General features: G+C 42.3%; 2 protein-coding genes across 3 annotated transcripts in view; both read right to left on the reverse strand.

The window, feature by feature from the left end:
• LOC139550235 (SLAM family member 5-like) overlaps positions 1 to 15,851 on the reverse strand; it is a 266,184-nt gene that overhangs the window by 151,381 nt on the left and 98,952 nt on the right. The gene's annotated exons all lie outside the window — the stretch shown is intronic.
• LOC139550239 (SLAM family member 5-like) lies at positions 5,384 to 12,458 on the reverse strand. Its single transcript, XM_071360983.1, has 5 exons — positions 12,320 to 12,458; positions 10,486 to 10,782; positions 10,013 to 10,294; positions 8,973 to 9,105; positions 5,384 to 5,502 (listed from the first exon to the last, which is right to left on the reverse strand). Exons 1-4 carry the CDS (start codon positions 12,366 to 12,368, stop codon positions 8,981 to 8,983), a joined length of 753 nt encoding a protein of 250 aa, XP_071217084.1. The 5' UTR covers positions 12,369 to 12,458; the 3' UTR covers positions 5,384 to 5,502; positions 8,973 to 8,980.

Consider the following 15,851-nt stretch of genomic DNA (forward strand, 5'->3'; position numbering starts at 1 on the left):
TTGTATAACCACGGTTTTGTATGGCTAAATATGCACATTTTCGAACAAACTGTATATGTATGTTGTAAAATGATGTTACAGGAGTGTCATCGGAAGAATTCTGAGAAGGTTAGTGAAAAAATTAATATATTTTGGCGATGATAACGTTATAGCTCCCTTTGCCTTCAATTCATGCTGGGGTAACGTTTGCACATGTGGTATGCTAACTTATCGATTTATTGTGTTTTCGCTGAAAAACGCTTAGAAAATCTGAAATATGGTCTGAAATCACAAGAACTGTGTCTTTCCATTGCTATGCTTTGTCTATTTTTATGAAATGTTTTATGATGAGTAAATGGGTCATACACGTTGCTCTATCTAGTAATTCTAGTCATTTGTGATGGTCGGTGCAATTGTAAACTGTGATTTCTACCTGAAATATGCACTTTTTTCTAACAACACCTATCCTATACCATAAATATGTTATCAGACTGTCATCTGATGAGTTTTTTTCTTGGTTTGTGGCTATCAATATCTTAGTTTAGCCGAATTGGTGATAGCTAGAGGTGGAGAGAGAACATGGTGGACAAACAAAGATGGTGTATTCTGCTAACGTGGTTAGCTAATAGATTTACATATTGTGTCTTCCCTGTAAAACATTTTAAAAAACAGAAATGATGGGTTTATTCACAAGATCTGTATCTTTCTTCTGGTGTCTTGGACTTGTGATTTAATGATATTTAGATGCTACTATCTAATTGTGAAGCTATGCTAGCTATGCTAATCAGTGTGGGGGGGGAGGGGGGTGATCCCGGACCCGGGGTAGAGGCTTGTTAGAGGTTAAACAGCCACCACTAACATTTAGTGGCCGCTGCCAACATACTGACTCAACTCCAGCCACTTTAATAACTTTAATAATGGGAATTGATGGAAATGTATGTAAAAATGTATCACTAGCCACTTTAAACAATGCCACTTAATATAATGTTTACATACCCTACATTACTCATCTCATATGTATATGTATATGCTGTGCTCTATATCATCTACTGCATCTTGCCATCTTTTTTGTAATACATGTATCACTAGCCACTTTAAACTATGCCACTTTATGTTTATATACCCTACATTACTCATCTCATATGTATATACTGTACTCTATACCATCTACTGCATCTTGCCTATGCCGTTCTGTACCATCACTCATTCATATATCTTTATGTACATATTCTTTATCCCTTTACAACTGTGTGTATAAGGTAGTAGTTGTGGAATTGTTAGGTTAGATTACTCGTTGGTTATTACTGCATTGTCGGAACTAGAAGCACAAGCATTTCGCTACACTCGCATTAACATCTGCTAACCATGTGTATGTGACAAATAAAATTAGATTTGATTTGATTTGTTTTGGCGTTTTAGGTTGGGTTTCTGTATAAGCACTTTGTGACATCTGCTGATGTATGAAAGGGCTTCATAAATACATTTGATTGATTGATTGAGTCCTTCCAGACTCACATTAAGCCTCTCCAATCCAAAATTAAATCTACAATCGGCTTCCTTTATCGCAACAAAGCATCCTTCACTCATGCTGCCAAACATACCCTCGTAAAACTGACTCTCCTACCGATCCTCGACTTCGGCAATGTCATTTACAAAAAAGCCTCCAACACTCTACTCAGCAAACTGGATGTAGTCTCTCACAGTGCCATCCGTTTTGTCACCAAAGCCCCATATACTACCTACCACTGCAACCTGTATGCTCTCCTTGGCTGGCCCTCACTACATATTCGTCACCAAACCAACTGGATCCAGGTCATCTATAAGTCTTTGCTAGGTAAAGCCCCGCCTTATCTCAGATCACTGGTCACCATAGCAACACCACCCAGTAGCACGTGCTCCAGCAGGTATTTTTCATTGGTCATCCCCAAAGCCAACACTTCCTTTGGCCGCCTTTCCTTCCAGTTCTCTGCTGCCAATGATTGGAACGAATTGCAAAAATCACTGAAGCTGGAGTCTTATATCTCCCTCTTTAACTTTATGCATCAGCAGTCAGAGCAGCTTACCGATCACTGTATCTGTACACAGCCAATCTGTAAATAGCACACCCGACTACCTCATCCCCATATTGTTATTTATCCTCTTGCTCTTTTGCTCCCCCAGTATCTCTACTTGTACATCATCATCTGCACATCTATCACTCCAGTGTTAATGCTAAATGTAACGTCCTGACCAGAGTTATTATGTGTTTTGCTGGTTTAGTGTTGGTCAGGACGTGAGCTGGGTGGGAATTCTATGTTGTGTGTCTAGTTTGTCTGTTTCTATGTCCAGCCTAATATGGTTCTCAATCAGAGGCAGATGGTAATCGTTGTCCCTGATTGAGAATCATATATAGGAGGCTTGTTTTGTGTTGGGATTTTGTGGGTGTTTGTTTCCTGTCTCTGTGTTTGTTCTGCACCAAATAGGACTGTCTCGGTTTTCACGGTTTGTTATTTTGTTTGTTGTTTGTAGTGTTCACTTGTGCTTTATTAAACATGTTGAACACTAGACGCGCTGCACTTTGGTCCTCTCCTTCACCCCTGGAGAAAACCGTTACAGAAACACCCACCAACAAAGGACCAAGCAGCGTGGCGACAGCAGCAGAGACAGACAGAGGAATGGACATGGGAAGATGTCTTAAACGGCAAGGGTTGCTACACATGGGAGGAGATCCTGGCTGGAAAGGATCGCCTCCCATGGGAACAGCTGGAAGCAGCGAGGAGAGCAGAGGCAACCGGAGAGAGGAACCGGAGGTATGAGGGTACGCGACTAGCACGGAAACCCGAGAGGCTCACCCCAAAATTTCTTGGGGGGGGGGGAGGCTAAAGGGGAGTGTGGCGAAGCCGGGTTGGATACCTGAGCCAACTCCCCGGGCTTACCGTGGAGTGAGAGGGCGTCGTACTGGTCAGACACCGTGTTATGCGGTGGAGCGCACGGTGTCCCCAGTACGCGTGCTTAGCCCAGTGCGGGCTATTCCACCTTGCCGCACTGGTAGGGCTAGGTTGGGCATCGAGCCGGGTGCCATGAAGCCGGCCCAACATATCTGGCCTCCAGTACGTCTCCTCGGGCCGGCGTACATGGCACCAGCCTTACAGGTGGTGTCCCCGGTTCGCCTGCATAGCCCAGTGCGGGCTATTCCACCTCGCCGCACTGGCAGGGCTACGGGGACCATTCAACCTGGTAAGGTTGGGGAGGCTCGGTGCTCGAGAGCACGTGTCCTCCTTCACGGTCCGGTATATCCGGCGCCACCTTCCCGCCCCAGCCCAGTACCACCAGTGCCTACACCACGCACCAGGCTTCCAGTGCATCTCCAGAGCCCTGTTCCTCCTCCACGCACTCTCCCTATGGTGCGTGTCTCCAGCCCAGTGCCTCCAGTTCCGGCACCACGCACCAAGCCTCCTGTGCGTCTCCAGAGCCCTGTACGCACTGTTTCTTCTCCCCGCACTCGCCCTGAGGTGCGTGCCCTCAGCCCGGTACCTCCAGTTCCGGCACCACGCATCAGGCCTATAGTGCGTCTCAGCCAGCCAGAGTCTGCCATCTGCCCAGCGGTGCCAGCGCCATCTGAGCCATCCGTCTCCCCAGCGCCATCTGAGCCATCCGTCTCCCCAGCGCCATCTGAGCCATCCGTCTCCCCAGCGCCGTCTGAGCCATCCGTCTGTCCCGAGCCGTTAGAGCCGCCCGTCTGTCCCGAGCCGTCAGAGCCGTTCGTCAGTCAGGAGCCGCTAGAGCCATTCGTCAGTCAGGATCTGCCAGGGCCGCCAACCAGACAGGATCTGCCAGAGCCGCCAAAGTCGGTGTTGTTGTTTTTGTAGTACAGCTTTGCTTTATCTTGGCCAAAATTATCTGCCTCTGACCCTATTACGGGACTGAGTCACTGGCTTACTAATGCTCTCCCATGCTGTCCCTAGGAGGGGTGCGTAACGTCATGCCAGGCTTTTTTGCTGTACTCGACTTGAGTGGGTTGAGTCACTGACGTGATCTTCCTGTCCGGTTTTGCACCCCCTCGTGCTCGTGCAGTGGAGGAGATCTACGTGGGATATACTCAGCCTTATCTCAGGGTAGTCTGTTGGTCTGTTGAGTAGTGTGGGGGCTGTGCTTTGCCAAAGTGGGTGGGGTTATATCCTGCCTGTTTGTACCCGTCCGGGGGTTTTGTCGAACAGGGCCACATTGTTTCCCGACTCCCCCCCCCCATTGTTTCCCGACTCCCCCCCCCCCATTCTCAGCCTCCAGTATCTACACTGCAGTAGTCTATGTGCTGGAGTCTAGGGTCAGTCTGTCCTATCTGGTATAATTATCCTGTCTTATCTGCTGTCCTGTGGGGACTTAAGTATGCTCCCTCTAATTTTCCCATCTCTCTCTCTCTCCTCCCGAGCCTGAGCCCTAGGACCATGCCTCAGGACTACCTGACCTGATGACTCCTGGCTGTCCCCGTCCCCAGTTCACCTGGTCGTGCTGCTGATCCTGTTTCTGTTGTTTTGCCTGCGGCTATGGAAACCTGACTTGTTCACCGAACGATCTACCTTCAACCAGACCTGCTGTTTTCGACTCTCCCTCTCTCTCTACCTCCCTCCCTCTCTACCTCACCTGCTGTCAAGACCTCTTAATGCTTGACAATGAAAAGCCAACTGACATCCTAAGGTGCTGACCTGTTGCCTACTCTACAACAACTGTGATTATTATTTGACACTGCTGGTCATCTATGAACATCTGAACATCTTGAAGAACGATCTGGCCTTAATGGCCATGTACTCTTAAAATCTCCACCCAGCACAGCCAGAGGAGGACTGGCTACCCCTCAGAGCCTGGTTACTTTCTAGGTTTCTTCCAAGGTTCCTGCCTATCTAGTGAGTTTTTCCTAGCCACCGTGCTTCTACATCTGCATTGCTTTGCTGTTTGGGGTTTAGGCTGAGTTTCTGTATGGCACTTTGTGACATCTGCTGACGACAAACAGGCTTTATAAATACATTTGATTTGACACTGACTACAAACCCACTCACATACAAGCTGCTGCTGCTCTGTTTTTCTTATATCCTGTTGCCTAGTCTCTTTACCCCAATACATATCTACCTCCATTACTCCAGTTTCCCTGCACATGTAAATATGGTATTGGAACTGACCTTTTAAATATTTCCTGTCTATAGTATGCTTACTTACTTTATTGTGTATTTCTTAATCTTGTTTCTCGTGTTTTTTTTCTAGTAATACATTGTAATTAATTATTGCATTGTTGGGTTTGCAAGAAAGGCATTTCACTGTACTTGTGCATGTGACATTAAAACTTGAAAGTAGACGCACACACATTAATATGCTACAGTACCATGGAGGTGCATGGAGAGGAGTAAATGCACGTAATAAAATCAAATACCAATTTGAAACATTCAATTATTAAATCCATTACATTTTCTGAAAGAATCAAGATGACTCAGTGTGCTGGTGTTGTTCATGGTGAGTCTATAGCAGGGGTTGTAACTGGTTCAGGTAACAGAACTGAAAACCGAAAAAGAAAAACATTTGAAGAGGAAGAGAAACAGAACCGTGAACTAAAGTAATCTCTTGGGTTCCGGAACAGAACCATTATTTTCAAATCTTGAGAACTGGGTAATAATGTTCCTTTTCGTTCCCCAAAAATAATCCTTATGCCTGGTATACATACACTCAGTGTACAAAACATGAAGGACACCTTCCTAATATTGAGTTGAAACCCCGTTCTGCCCTCAGAATAGCCTCAATTCGTTGGTGCATGGATTGTACAAGGTGTCAAAATAATTCCACAGGTATGCTGGCCCATGTTGACTCCAATGCTTCCCACAATTGTGTCAAGTTGGCTGGATGTCCTTTGGGTGGTGGTCTGGATATCACAAAATAAAAACTGAAAAACACAGTAGCAATGTAGTTCTTCACACAAACCGGTGCACCTTGCACCTGCTAACATACCCATTCAACGGCACTTACTTATTTTGTCTTGCCCATTCACCCTCTGAATCATACACAGTCCTTGTCTCAAGGCTTAAAAACCCTTTAACCTGTTTCCTCCCCTTCATCTACACTGATTGAAGTGTATTTAACAAGTGACATTATTAAGGAATCATAGCTTTCACCCGGATTCACCTACTCAGTCTGTCATGGAAAGAGCATGTATTGTACACTCAGTGTATAATTCTGCAATTTATTGAATTTATCATTTTATTATTAGCCTGTTCCAACCCACGTCATATCATGATGCTCAGCGATTTTGGCCAAGCCCCCTCTATTTCCACTCCTCACTCTCTCTCTACCCCTGGAATATCAATCACATCTCACGCCTGTATTTATCTGTCCTTTAAACATGTAAACAGCTAGCTTACCCGTTCCATAGCAAGCTGCTTAAGCCATGCTTATTGGTGGAGTAAATTAATGAGATAAATGTAGGAACGATGCTGATTTGACGAGGTAAAGAATTAACAAAAATGAACTATATGATCAGTTAAAAAATATTGGTTCCAACCGGTTCAGAATTTAATCTGCTGGTCAGAACACTGGAACGGAACCAAACTAAATGAATAGGGGTTCTGCTCAGAATGGAACGATTGGAAATATTTAGCGTATTCTATTTATTCATTACACTATAAATAATAAAAACACAAGACAGTCTAACAAGGTATTTCCATTCTGGTCCTCGTTCTTATCACACAGGTTCTCTACAAGCCCCACCTGGTCATGGTGGATGTAAATTAAAGGAGATCCAATTAAAGGAGATCCAGGGTCTCCCTCTCCCTCTCTTTTTTCACAGACAGATTCCCACCAAAACTAGAAGCAAGTACTGGAACAATATTCCTAACAGAGAACGTGGGTAAAAATCAGAGGCGAGCTACAGAATAATATGTTAAAAGTCTTAGAAAGTATATGCGTACATATCCAGTAAAAATGTTGGATTACATGACAAAAAAAGTTTGACTGCAGAATATATTACTCGATAATTATCGAGATCACTACTTTCCCCGACCCTTATGGAGCGGTAGCACAAAAGATGATTTCCACACTTTTTTGAATATTTTCTGATACTAAAGTTAAATTAAAAAATGTGTGTGCATACTTAAGCAAAGATGGGTACAAGTTTTCATTAGCTACCGTAGTAAGGCAGCAAGAACTTGTGTTTCTGTGAGTTGCCAAAAAGAAAAACCCTGACTACCATCTCCCCAGTCAGGTGAGGTTGACTGATCGATTATCCATCGAGGAGGAGGCTTTATGTGGGAAGAGCAGTCAACTCACTGGCCAAGACCAGTACGACCACCATTTCTTCCAAATAGGAAACCAGCTGAGATAAAATACTGATTAAATTCATCACAAATCTACATTTTCAGTAATGACGCAGGAATCTAAAACTACTTAGACAGGGAAGTAGAGGAATTACCCCACTTCAGTGAATTAACGGTTTTCCAGAATTTAGAGGGACCACTAACAGAGTCTGTCACAGCGCTAAGGAAGTAGTTTGATTTGGCCTGTTTAACCGAGGCAGTGCACCTATTTCACAATTGCCTAAATAGCTGCCAATCAAGTAGTAGAAAAAGCTCAGAAAAATATAGATCATAAAGGAAAGACAGGGGCGAGATTTTTTTGACATTTCTCTTTATTATTCAAGGGTCAGAGGTTTTCAATTTGGTACGTCCAATGCAAGCAATAGCGCAGTGGTCGCTGATATCATTTGCAAAAACATCACTAGCCAAATACTTATGGGGACGGTGAGTCATGATAACGTCAAAACATTTTTTTTTTTTACATTAATCCGAGTGGCATTCGTTATAAGCTGAACTCAAGACAGATATTCTTAACCTTTTACTGCAGTGGGTTAAATCAGGGTCACGCAGAGTGTTTCATGTTGGTCTTGAACAAATCTACTTTGAAACAAAAGTATATACCTCACACACATGGTTATGGGTTTGAATAAAAGAAGACACCTGTACCATATCAGATAAACAGTAGAGTTGAAATGTATAACATTTTGTAATTTACGTGTCAATATTACACTTTATATACACATCATAGAAGACTGACGTACAACCAAATTGTTTGCCATAGAAACAACGGATTTTCGGCGTTAAAAACAACAAAGTGTATTAATTATGAAATTATAAAATCAAATCAAATCAAATTATTCAGCCAGGTCTTGAGATAAACCAAACATCTGGGCTAGTGTCATGCACCCAGAATGTCCAGTTTAGACATCAGGCACATTTAAATATAACAGTCCAAGACTACTGCGAGATTTGAAAACAGCAGGAGTATCTATGGTGACACAAGAGTCAGTAGAACAGGATGAGCTAGCCACAATGGGCTTCCTGGTTGAATTCAAAGTAGCAGAGCTAATACTAGAATTCAGGTAAATGAGTACAATATAACTATTACCAATACCACTATGCTTATGAGCACATGTAGCAAAACGATAGCTTGATATACTGTAAAACCATTAATTGCATAGGTGGCGCCAACAACAGAGCTAACGGGAGCTAACAGAGCTATCAATTGAAAATAAATTAACAGGCACAAAATTACTATTTACTATCAACATGAGAAATTGTGGCAAAATGATATCAATGCTATTTAATGGGAGTAAATACCTTTTGAGGAGCTTGATTTGATCAGTCAATGCCTCAACGCTGCCTTGTAGTGTTGAGACAGGATCCAGACACCCAAGTGATTAGGGTGGATCCCATCCTCCTTATAGAGCATAGTCTGCTTCCAAAAGGTGTCAAATTTGTCTACAAAAGTAGGTTGACTGATCAATCATCCATCGAGGCAACTGGAGGCTTTATGTGGGAAGAGCAGCCAACTGACTGGCCAAGACCAGTATGACCAACAATTATTTCAAATAGGAAACAATTTGAGACAAAATGCTGATAAAAATCATCATAAATCTCTACTTTTTCAGTAATGAAGCATGAGTCTAAATCACTTTGTCTGAGGTAGAAAAAATACAATACCCATGATTCTATCCATAGTGGAATCTGTCCCTGAAGTGGACAGTGATGACAGCAGAGATCATGATGACCAGCCCCACAGACACCAGGATGATCTTCAGCATGCACACAGACATGCTACCAGCAGGGGGAGACACTGGTTCACAACAAACAGACAATATGTTACAGTTCCTCGAGTCTCGCACATCAGACACTTCCTCCTCTGTGCAATTAGCCTGGGGACAAGGTTACAGTTCTTCCAATAATACATGGATTTGAGTGTACAAAACATTAAGAACACCTGCTCTTTCCGTGACATAGACTGACCAGGTGAATCCAGGTGAAAGCTATGATCCCTTATTGATTTCACTTGTTAAATCCACTTCAATCAGTGTAGATGAAGGGGAGGAGACAGGTTAAAGAAGGATTTTTAAGCCTTGAGACAATTGAGAGATGGAGTGTGTTTGTGTGCCATTCAGAGGATGAATGGACAAGACAAAATGAAGTGCCTTTGAATGGGATATGTTAGTAGCTGCCAGGCACAGTGTTTTGTGTCAAGAACTGCAACGCTGCTGAGTTTTTCAAGCTCAACATTTTATTGTTGACATCCACACAACTTGACACGACTGTGGGAAGCATTGGAGTATACATGGGCCAGCATCCCTGTGGAACGCATTCGACACCTTGTAGAGTCCATGTCTGGATGAATTGCTGCTGTTCTGAGTGTAAAAGTTTGGGGTGAAACTCAATATATGGAGGTGTTCTTAATGTTTTGTGAACTCACACGTATGTTAATTCATATATATAGTTAGTATAGGTCTTAATGTTTTGTGAACTCACACGTATGTTAATTCATATATATAGTTAGTATAGGTCTTAATGCTTTGTACACTCAGTCTACATCTGACATACAGTATTTGAGATGTTTATTTGTGTGCAGTGTGTGTGTGTGTGTGTGTGTGTGTGTGTGTGTGTGTGTGTGTGTGTGTGTGTGTGTGTGTGTGTGTGTGTGTGTGTGTGTGTGTGTGTGTGTGTGTGTGTGTGTGTGTGTGTGTGTGTCTTACCAGATTTCATTGGACAGAGTTCCACTATCTCCTTGGTGTCGTTGGCCCAGCTGACTTGGTTGCTGTGGTTACAGATGATGGAACCCCCTGCCACATAGACAGAGAGCAGGGGGACAGTGGAGGTCTCAGCCCCTCTACTCTCTCCTCCCACCTGAGAGCAGGTGCTGCTGTTACAGCTGGAGGTGACAGAGGTGTTCTGACCTCTGCAGGTCACAGTCATGTTACAGGTGGTATTGATGGAGGAGACAGAGTCAACTGTCAGGACTGGAGGCTCAACTCTCTCTGAAAACAAGTAGATTGCTCAACTCTCTCTGAAAACAAGTAGATTCCCTTTATTGTTAATATATTAACCTGAGTACTGGAGCTAGAGTACTAATGAATATGCATTTAACCTGTACACCATGTTCAGCTCTATTGATTGATACTGTAACTGTGTCACTGTAGAAAAGAATAGAAAAACTAGTCAAACATACCTTGGACAATTAACTGGTATGCAATAATAGTATTTTCTTTGTCACCACTCACTACTGCAGTATAAGGTCCACTGTCTCCTTCCTGTAGGTTCTTCAGTAGCAGAGAGAAGTTTCCCTTATAAAACTCAACCCTGTTGTTGTACTCAGGAGACACTCTCACTGACAATGTGTCAGCGCATCTTACAATATTGGCTGATCTGAACATCCACTTGAAAACCTCCAAATCTTTCAGTTTAAAATTGTCCTGGACATCCAGACGAACATCCTGTCCCCTCAGCACAAACACAGAGCTGGACTCTATGAAATAAACATACAGAAGAAATAATGTGATGAGGATGGAATCCATAATTCCATAAGTATTGATTAGGGCCCTGTGTTTTGCACAATCATGTGACATAGCAAGCTTTTATCCTGTTTTTAAAGCCTTATGCAGAAATGATAATTACACCAATAATGAAAGTAATTGCCTGAGGACGGTGTTAGATCTGACATAAAAATAAAAAGGGTCAGTTTGATGAAAAAGCTTTAAATAAAGGTTCAAATCCAGTCATGTCACAAACCACATGGCCCTGAATCACATTATACTAGAAGAGAACAGGCTACTCTGGAGAATCCTGCTTCTTTAATAAAGTTAGAGCAAAGCTGAATTAATGTCTGTAGGCTACTTTGAATCAACACTGTATAACTCAGGAAGATCTAGAAATGTCTGTAGGCTACTTTGAATCAACACTGTATAACTCAGGAAGATCTAGATACATTTCATACATTTTCCCTGACACCCAAAAGTATTCGTTACATTTCGAATGCTTAGCAGGACAGGAAAACGGTCCAATTCACACATTTATCATGCTTGGTCATCCCTACTGCCTCTGATCTGGAGGACTCACTTAACACAAGTGCTGCCCCTGGCTATCCTTAAATAAAAAACAGGAAAATAATGCCGTCTGGTTTGTTTTAATATAATTAAGGTGAAATTAGTTGTACTTGTACTTTTACTTTTGATACTTAAGTATATTTCAAACCAAATACTGTTTGACTTTTAGTCAAGTAGTGTTTTACTGGGTCACTTTCACTTTTACTTGAGTCATTTTCTATTAAGGTATCTTTACTTTTACTCAAGTTTGACAATTGGGTACTTTTTCCACCACTGCTGTGTTCAGCTTCAATCAAAAAACATATTTTGCATAGTGACGCACGCTGTTGAGTTTGGCCACATAAGAGAAAAATGCGACCATTCACACAATCCTAAACTCTCCTTGGAAATTAGGTGGTGTTTCTGTCCTCCAGTAACGTTCTACTATGTTATTATGTTTGGTTGTGTAGAAAACTATCATTATGTGATCTAGCAGACATTCATTCAGCTTTGATCTGACTTTATTAAACGAACTCCGTTCTCCTGAGTAGCCTGTTCTGTACGAGTAGAGGAGAGACTGTGTACAAAGTAGAGAATCCTGCAGATACACAGAAGCTTCGGAACTGTGACTGTAGTCTTTAAAGAGACCATCCTAATTGTCAAATAATGGTGCCTTGGCTTTAACTACAGCATTAGTTATATTCTAATAGACACCTCAACACTTTTTCAACCAATAATGTTGCTTTGACTACAGTTTTAGTTATATTCTAACATGACATCCAGTATCTTTTTAACCAATATAATTAAATGTGTTTTTCATTTCATAAAAATGACAGATTTCCTCTCAGATAATAAGAATTACAAGTTGGATGAATCAGAAGCAGTCCAATATTTTCCCATCAGTATGTCTTTATTTACCATTGCATTGCTGCTCTTTATGAGGCCCACACAACAGAACCTGAGAGATACACAAAAGCCTACCTGATGATGCTATGCAGGTCAGCAATCCAAACCCTAAAAGGAGAGACATGGTGTTGAGATGGTGCTCCAATGAATATGATAGATAGGTAGATGGACGGACAGATTAACATGTGAAATGTTTGCTTGTGTCTGTGTTTCCTGTTGAGCAACTGCTGTTTTCTGGCTCAACCCACACTGACAGCAGTAACACCAGCAGGATAGGTGTGGTTAATAAGGATTAATTGTGTCTTGCAAGTAAAGACAACTTTTTAACAAAAATGTAGCCTGTATTCATGTGCATCTCCACAACAGAGAAAAACAATTCCTTCACACTACGTTTCTGTATTAAATAAGATAAAACAACATAAAACTATAGATTCAGAGAACATTTGAGCCATGTATGTTCAGGCTTTTTCATCTAAGTGTTACTGAACAAAAAAACATAGTGACTAAAGAATAACAGTTGTTCTGGTGTAGTATCGTGTCAAAGGGTCCACAGGGCATCACAAGGTCTGTGACACCCCTCCCCCCTCTCAAGGGGCCGGTAGGGGGAAGTTGCCCATAGATGCTGATGTTGGGTCAGTTTTCCCCTCACTAATAGTTAAGGTTATGATTGTGGGAGGGGAAGCTGATCCTAGATCTGTACCAAAGTGAAACTTCACCCTACACTCAGTGGGCCATACTCTGTACTGGTATTAGAAGAAGCTGCGGTCTTTCCCTCTCAATCTAATAACCAGCTCCAGTACCTAGTTCAACAACTAACAGTATCAGGTGACTGACCACTTCCATCTTCAGAAAGGAAACATTTCCTTCTGCTGTTCTGTTCTGCCTCACTGGCTGTCATCCTGGAACCACGTACACTACCATTTAAATGTTATTTTCTTACAGTAACGTCACATTTTCTATCTTCTTAGGTTGTGTTACAACAACAAACCTGTAGTTCACAACTTGAAAGATACATTGAATACTAAACATGTATCAGAACATTTTTTATTTTACTACCTGTCAGGTGAGTCATTAGGGGACATTGGCTATTATAGTAAATTAAGAAACAGGTAAATATCAGTACATGATTATCAAAGTGTAGGTATTTATGGCACAGGCAACATCCTAGAGGAGAACCTGGAAACTGGGATCCAAATACACCTTTCAGCAGGACAAAAAAAAATATAAAATATAATTTTATTGGTCACATACACGTGTTTAGCAGACGTTATTGCGGGTGTAGCGAAATGCTTGTGTTTCGATCTCTGACAATGCAGTAATATCTAACATGTAATATCTAACATGTAATAAGATACAGTTGAAGTCGGAAGTTTACATACACTTAGGTTGGAGTCATTAAAACTCGTTTTTCAACCACTCCACAAATTTCTTGTTAACAAATTAAACAATTTGGCAAGTCGGTTGAGACATCTACTTTGTGCATGACACAAGTAATTTTGCCAACAATAGTTTACAGACAGATTATTTCACTTATAATTAACCGTATCACAATTCCAGTGGGTCAGAAGTTTACATACACTAAGTTGACTGTGCCTTTTGTCACGGCCGTCAAAAGAAGTGGACCAAGGTGCAGCGTGGTGAGCGTACGTTTTCCTTTTCATTTCAAAATGTCGCCAACAAAACAACAAACGAAAAACAACCGTGAAGCTTACAGGGCATTAGTGCCACAAACAAAGTTAACTACCCACACCGAAAGGAGGGCAAAAGGGATACCTAAGTATGGTTCCCAATCAGAGACAACAATAGACAGCTGTCCCTGATTGAGAACCATACCCGGCCAAAACATAGAAACACAAAATCATAGAAAACAAAACATAGAATGCCCACCCCAAATCACACCCTGACCAAACCAAATAGAGACATAAAAAGGCTCTCTAAGGTCAGGGCGTGACACCTTTAAACAGCTTGGAAAATTCCAGAAAATTATGTCATGGCTTCTGTCATTAGCTTCTGATAGGCTAATTTACATCGTTTGAGTCAATTGGAGGTTTACCTGTGGATGTATTTCAAGGCCTACCTTCAAACTCAGTGCCTCTTTGCTTGACATCATGGGAAAATCAAAAGAAATCAGCTAAGACCTCAGATAAAAAATTGTAGACCTCCACAAGTCTGGTTCATCCTTGGGAGCAATTGTCAAATGCCTGAAGGTACCATGTTCATCTGTACAAACAATAGTACGCAAGTATAAACACCATGGGACCATGCAGCCGTCATACCGCTCAGGAAGGAGACACATTCTGTCTCCTAGAGATGAACGTACTTTGGGGCGAAAAGTGCAAATCAATCCCAGAACAACAGCAAAGGACCTTGTGAAGATGCTGGAGGAAACAGGTACAAAAGTATCTATATCCACAGTAAATCGAGTCCTATATGGACATAACCTGAAAGGCCGCTCAGCAAGGAAGAAGCCACTGTTCCAAAATCGCTATAAAAAAGCCAGTCACAGTTTGCAACTGCACATGGGGACAAAGATCGTACTTCTTGGAGAAATGTCCTCTGGTCTGATGAGACAAAAATAGAACTGTTTGGCCAAAATGACCATTGTTATGTTTGGAGGAAAAAGGGGGCGGCTTGCAAGCCAAAGAACACCATCCCAACCGTGAAGCATGGGGGTGGCAGCATCATGTTGTGGGGTGCTTTGCTGCAGGCGGGAGTGGTGCACTTCACAAAATAGATGGCATCATGTTGCAGGAAAATTATGTGGATATATTGAAGCAACATCTCAATACCTCAGTCAGCAAGTTAAAGCTTGGTCGCAAATATGTCTTCCGAATGGACATTGAACCCAAGCATACTTCCAAAGTAGTGGCAAAATGGCTTAAGGACAACAAAGTCAAGGTACTGGAGTGGCTATTGTAGTAGTAACATAAGCTAGCTGAACATTAAAAATAGACTTCTAAGACAATTGCACATACTAAGGATAGGGGAGAGCAGAACAAAGGGCAACTGGACACACTAATGCTAGAACAGACACATATAGTCTGACAAATTCCACTCAGGACACATACCAGAGACACGTAGGCGCCTAGGGAAATTGGACACCTAGATATATAGTCTGCTGATTCCCTTAAGTGCATGAGACTAGACATGTAGGCGCCTAAGAGAACAGCCACCATTATAAACTAATTGAAAGCAGATGGCGTTATAGGGCGTGAACAAGTAGGAAGCTTGAACTAAAGGATGATGGTGGGGAATGACTTCAGAAAGTATGTTTATTTGCATATGGGGTGGACTCATATGCTATTTGGGTATAAAGAGCGAACCAGTGCTCTGGGAGTGGGTTCCGTGGGGTGGGTTCCGCGGTGTGTGTTCCGCGGGGTGTGTTCCGCGGGGACATGCCAGTTGGCTGTACAGTTGTAATAAAGAGCATGTTTGAATTTACAAGTTCTGATAAGCGTTGTATTTGAAATGATTTTCCACGACATATTTGGCGAGCTTGCCAGGAGGGACAGGGACTGAGGAATGGCGTTCAGGGCTGGAGATAGTTTCTTTGGACAATCTGGCAAACAAGGGTGGCTGCCCAACTAGATGGTAAGCAAGTTCTTAC

This window comes from Salvelinus alpinus, chromosome 23 (assembly GCF_045679555.1).
Source record: "Salvelinus alpinus chromosome 23, SLU_Salpinus.1, whole genome shotgun sequence".
NCBI classification, from domain to species: Eukaryota; Metazoa; Chordata; class Actinopteri; order Salmoniformes; family Salmonidae; genus Salvelinus; species Salvelinus alpinus.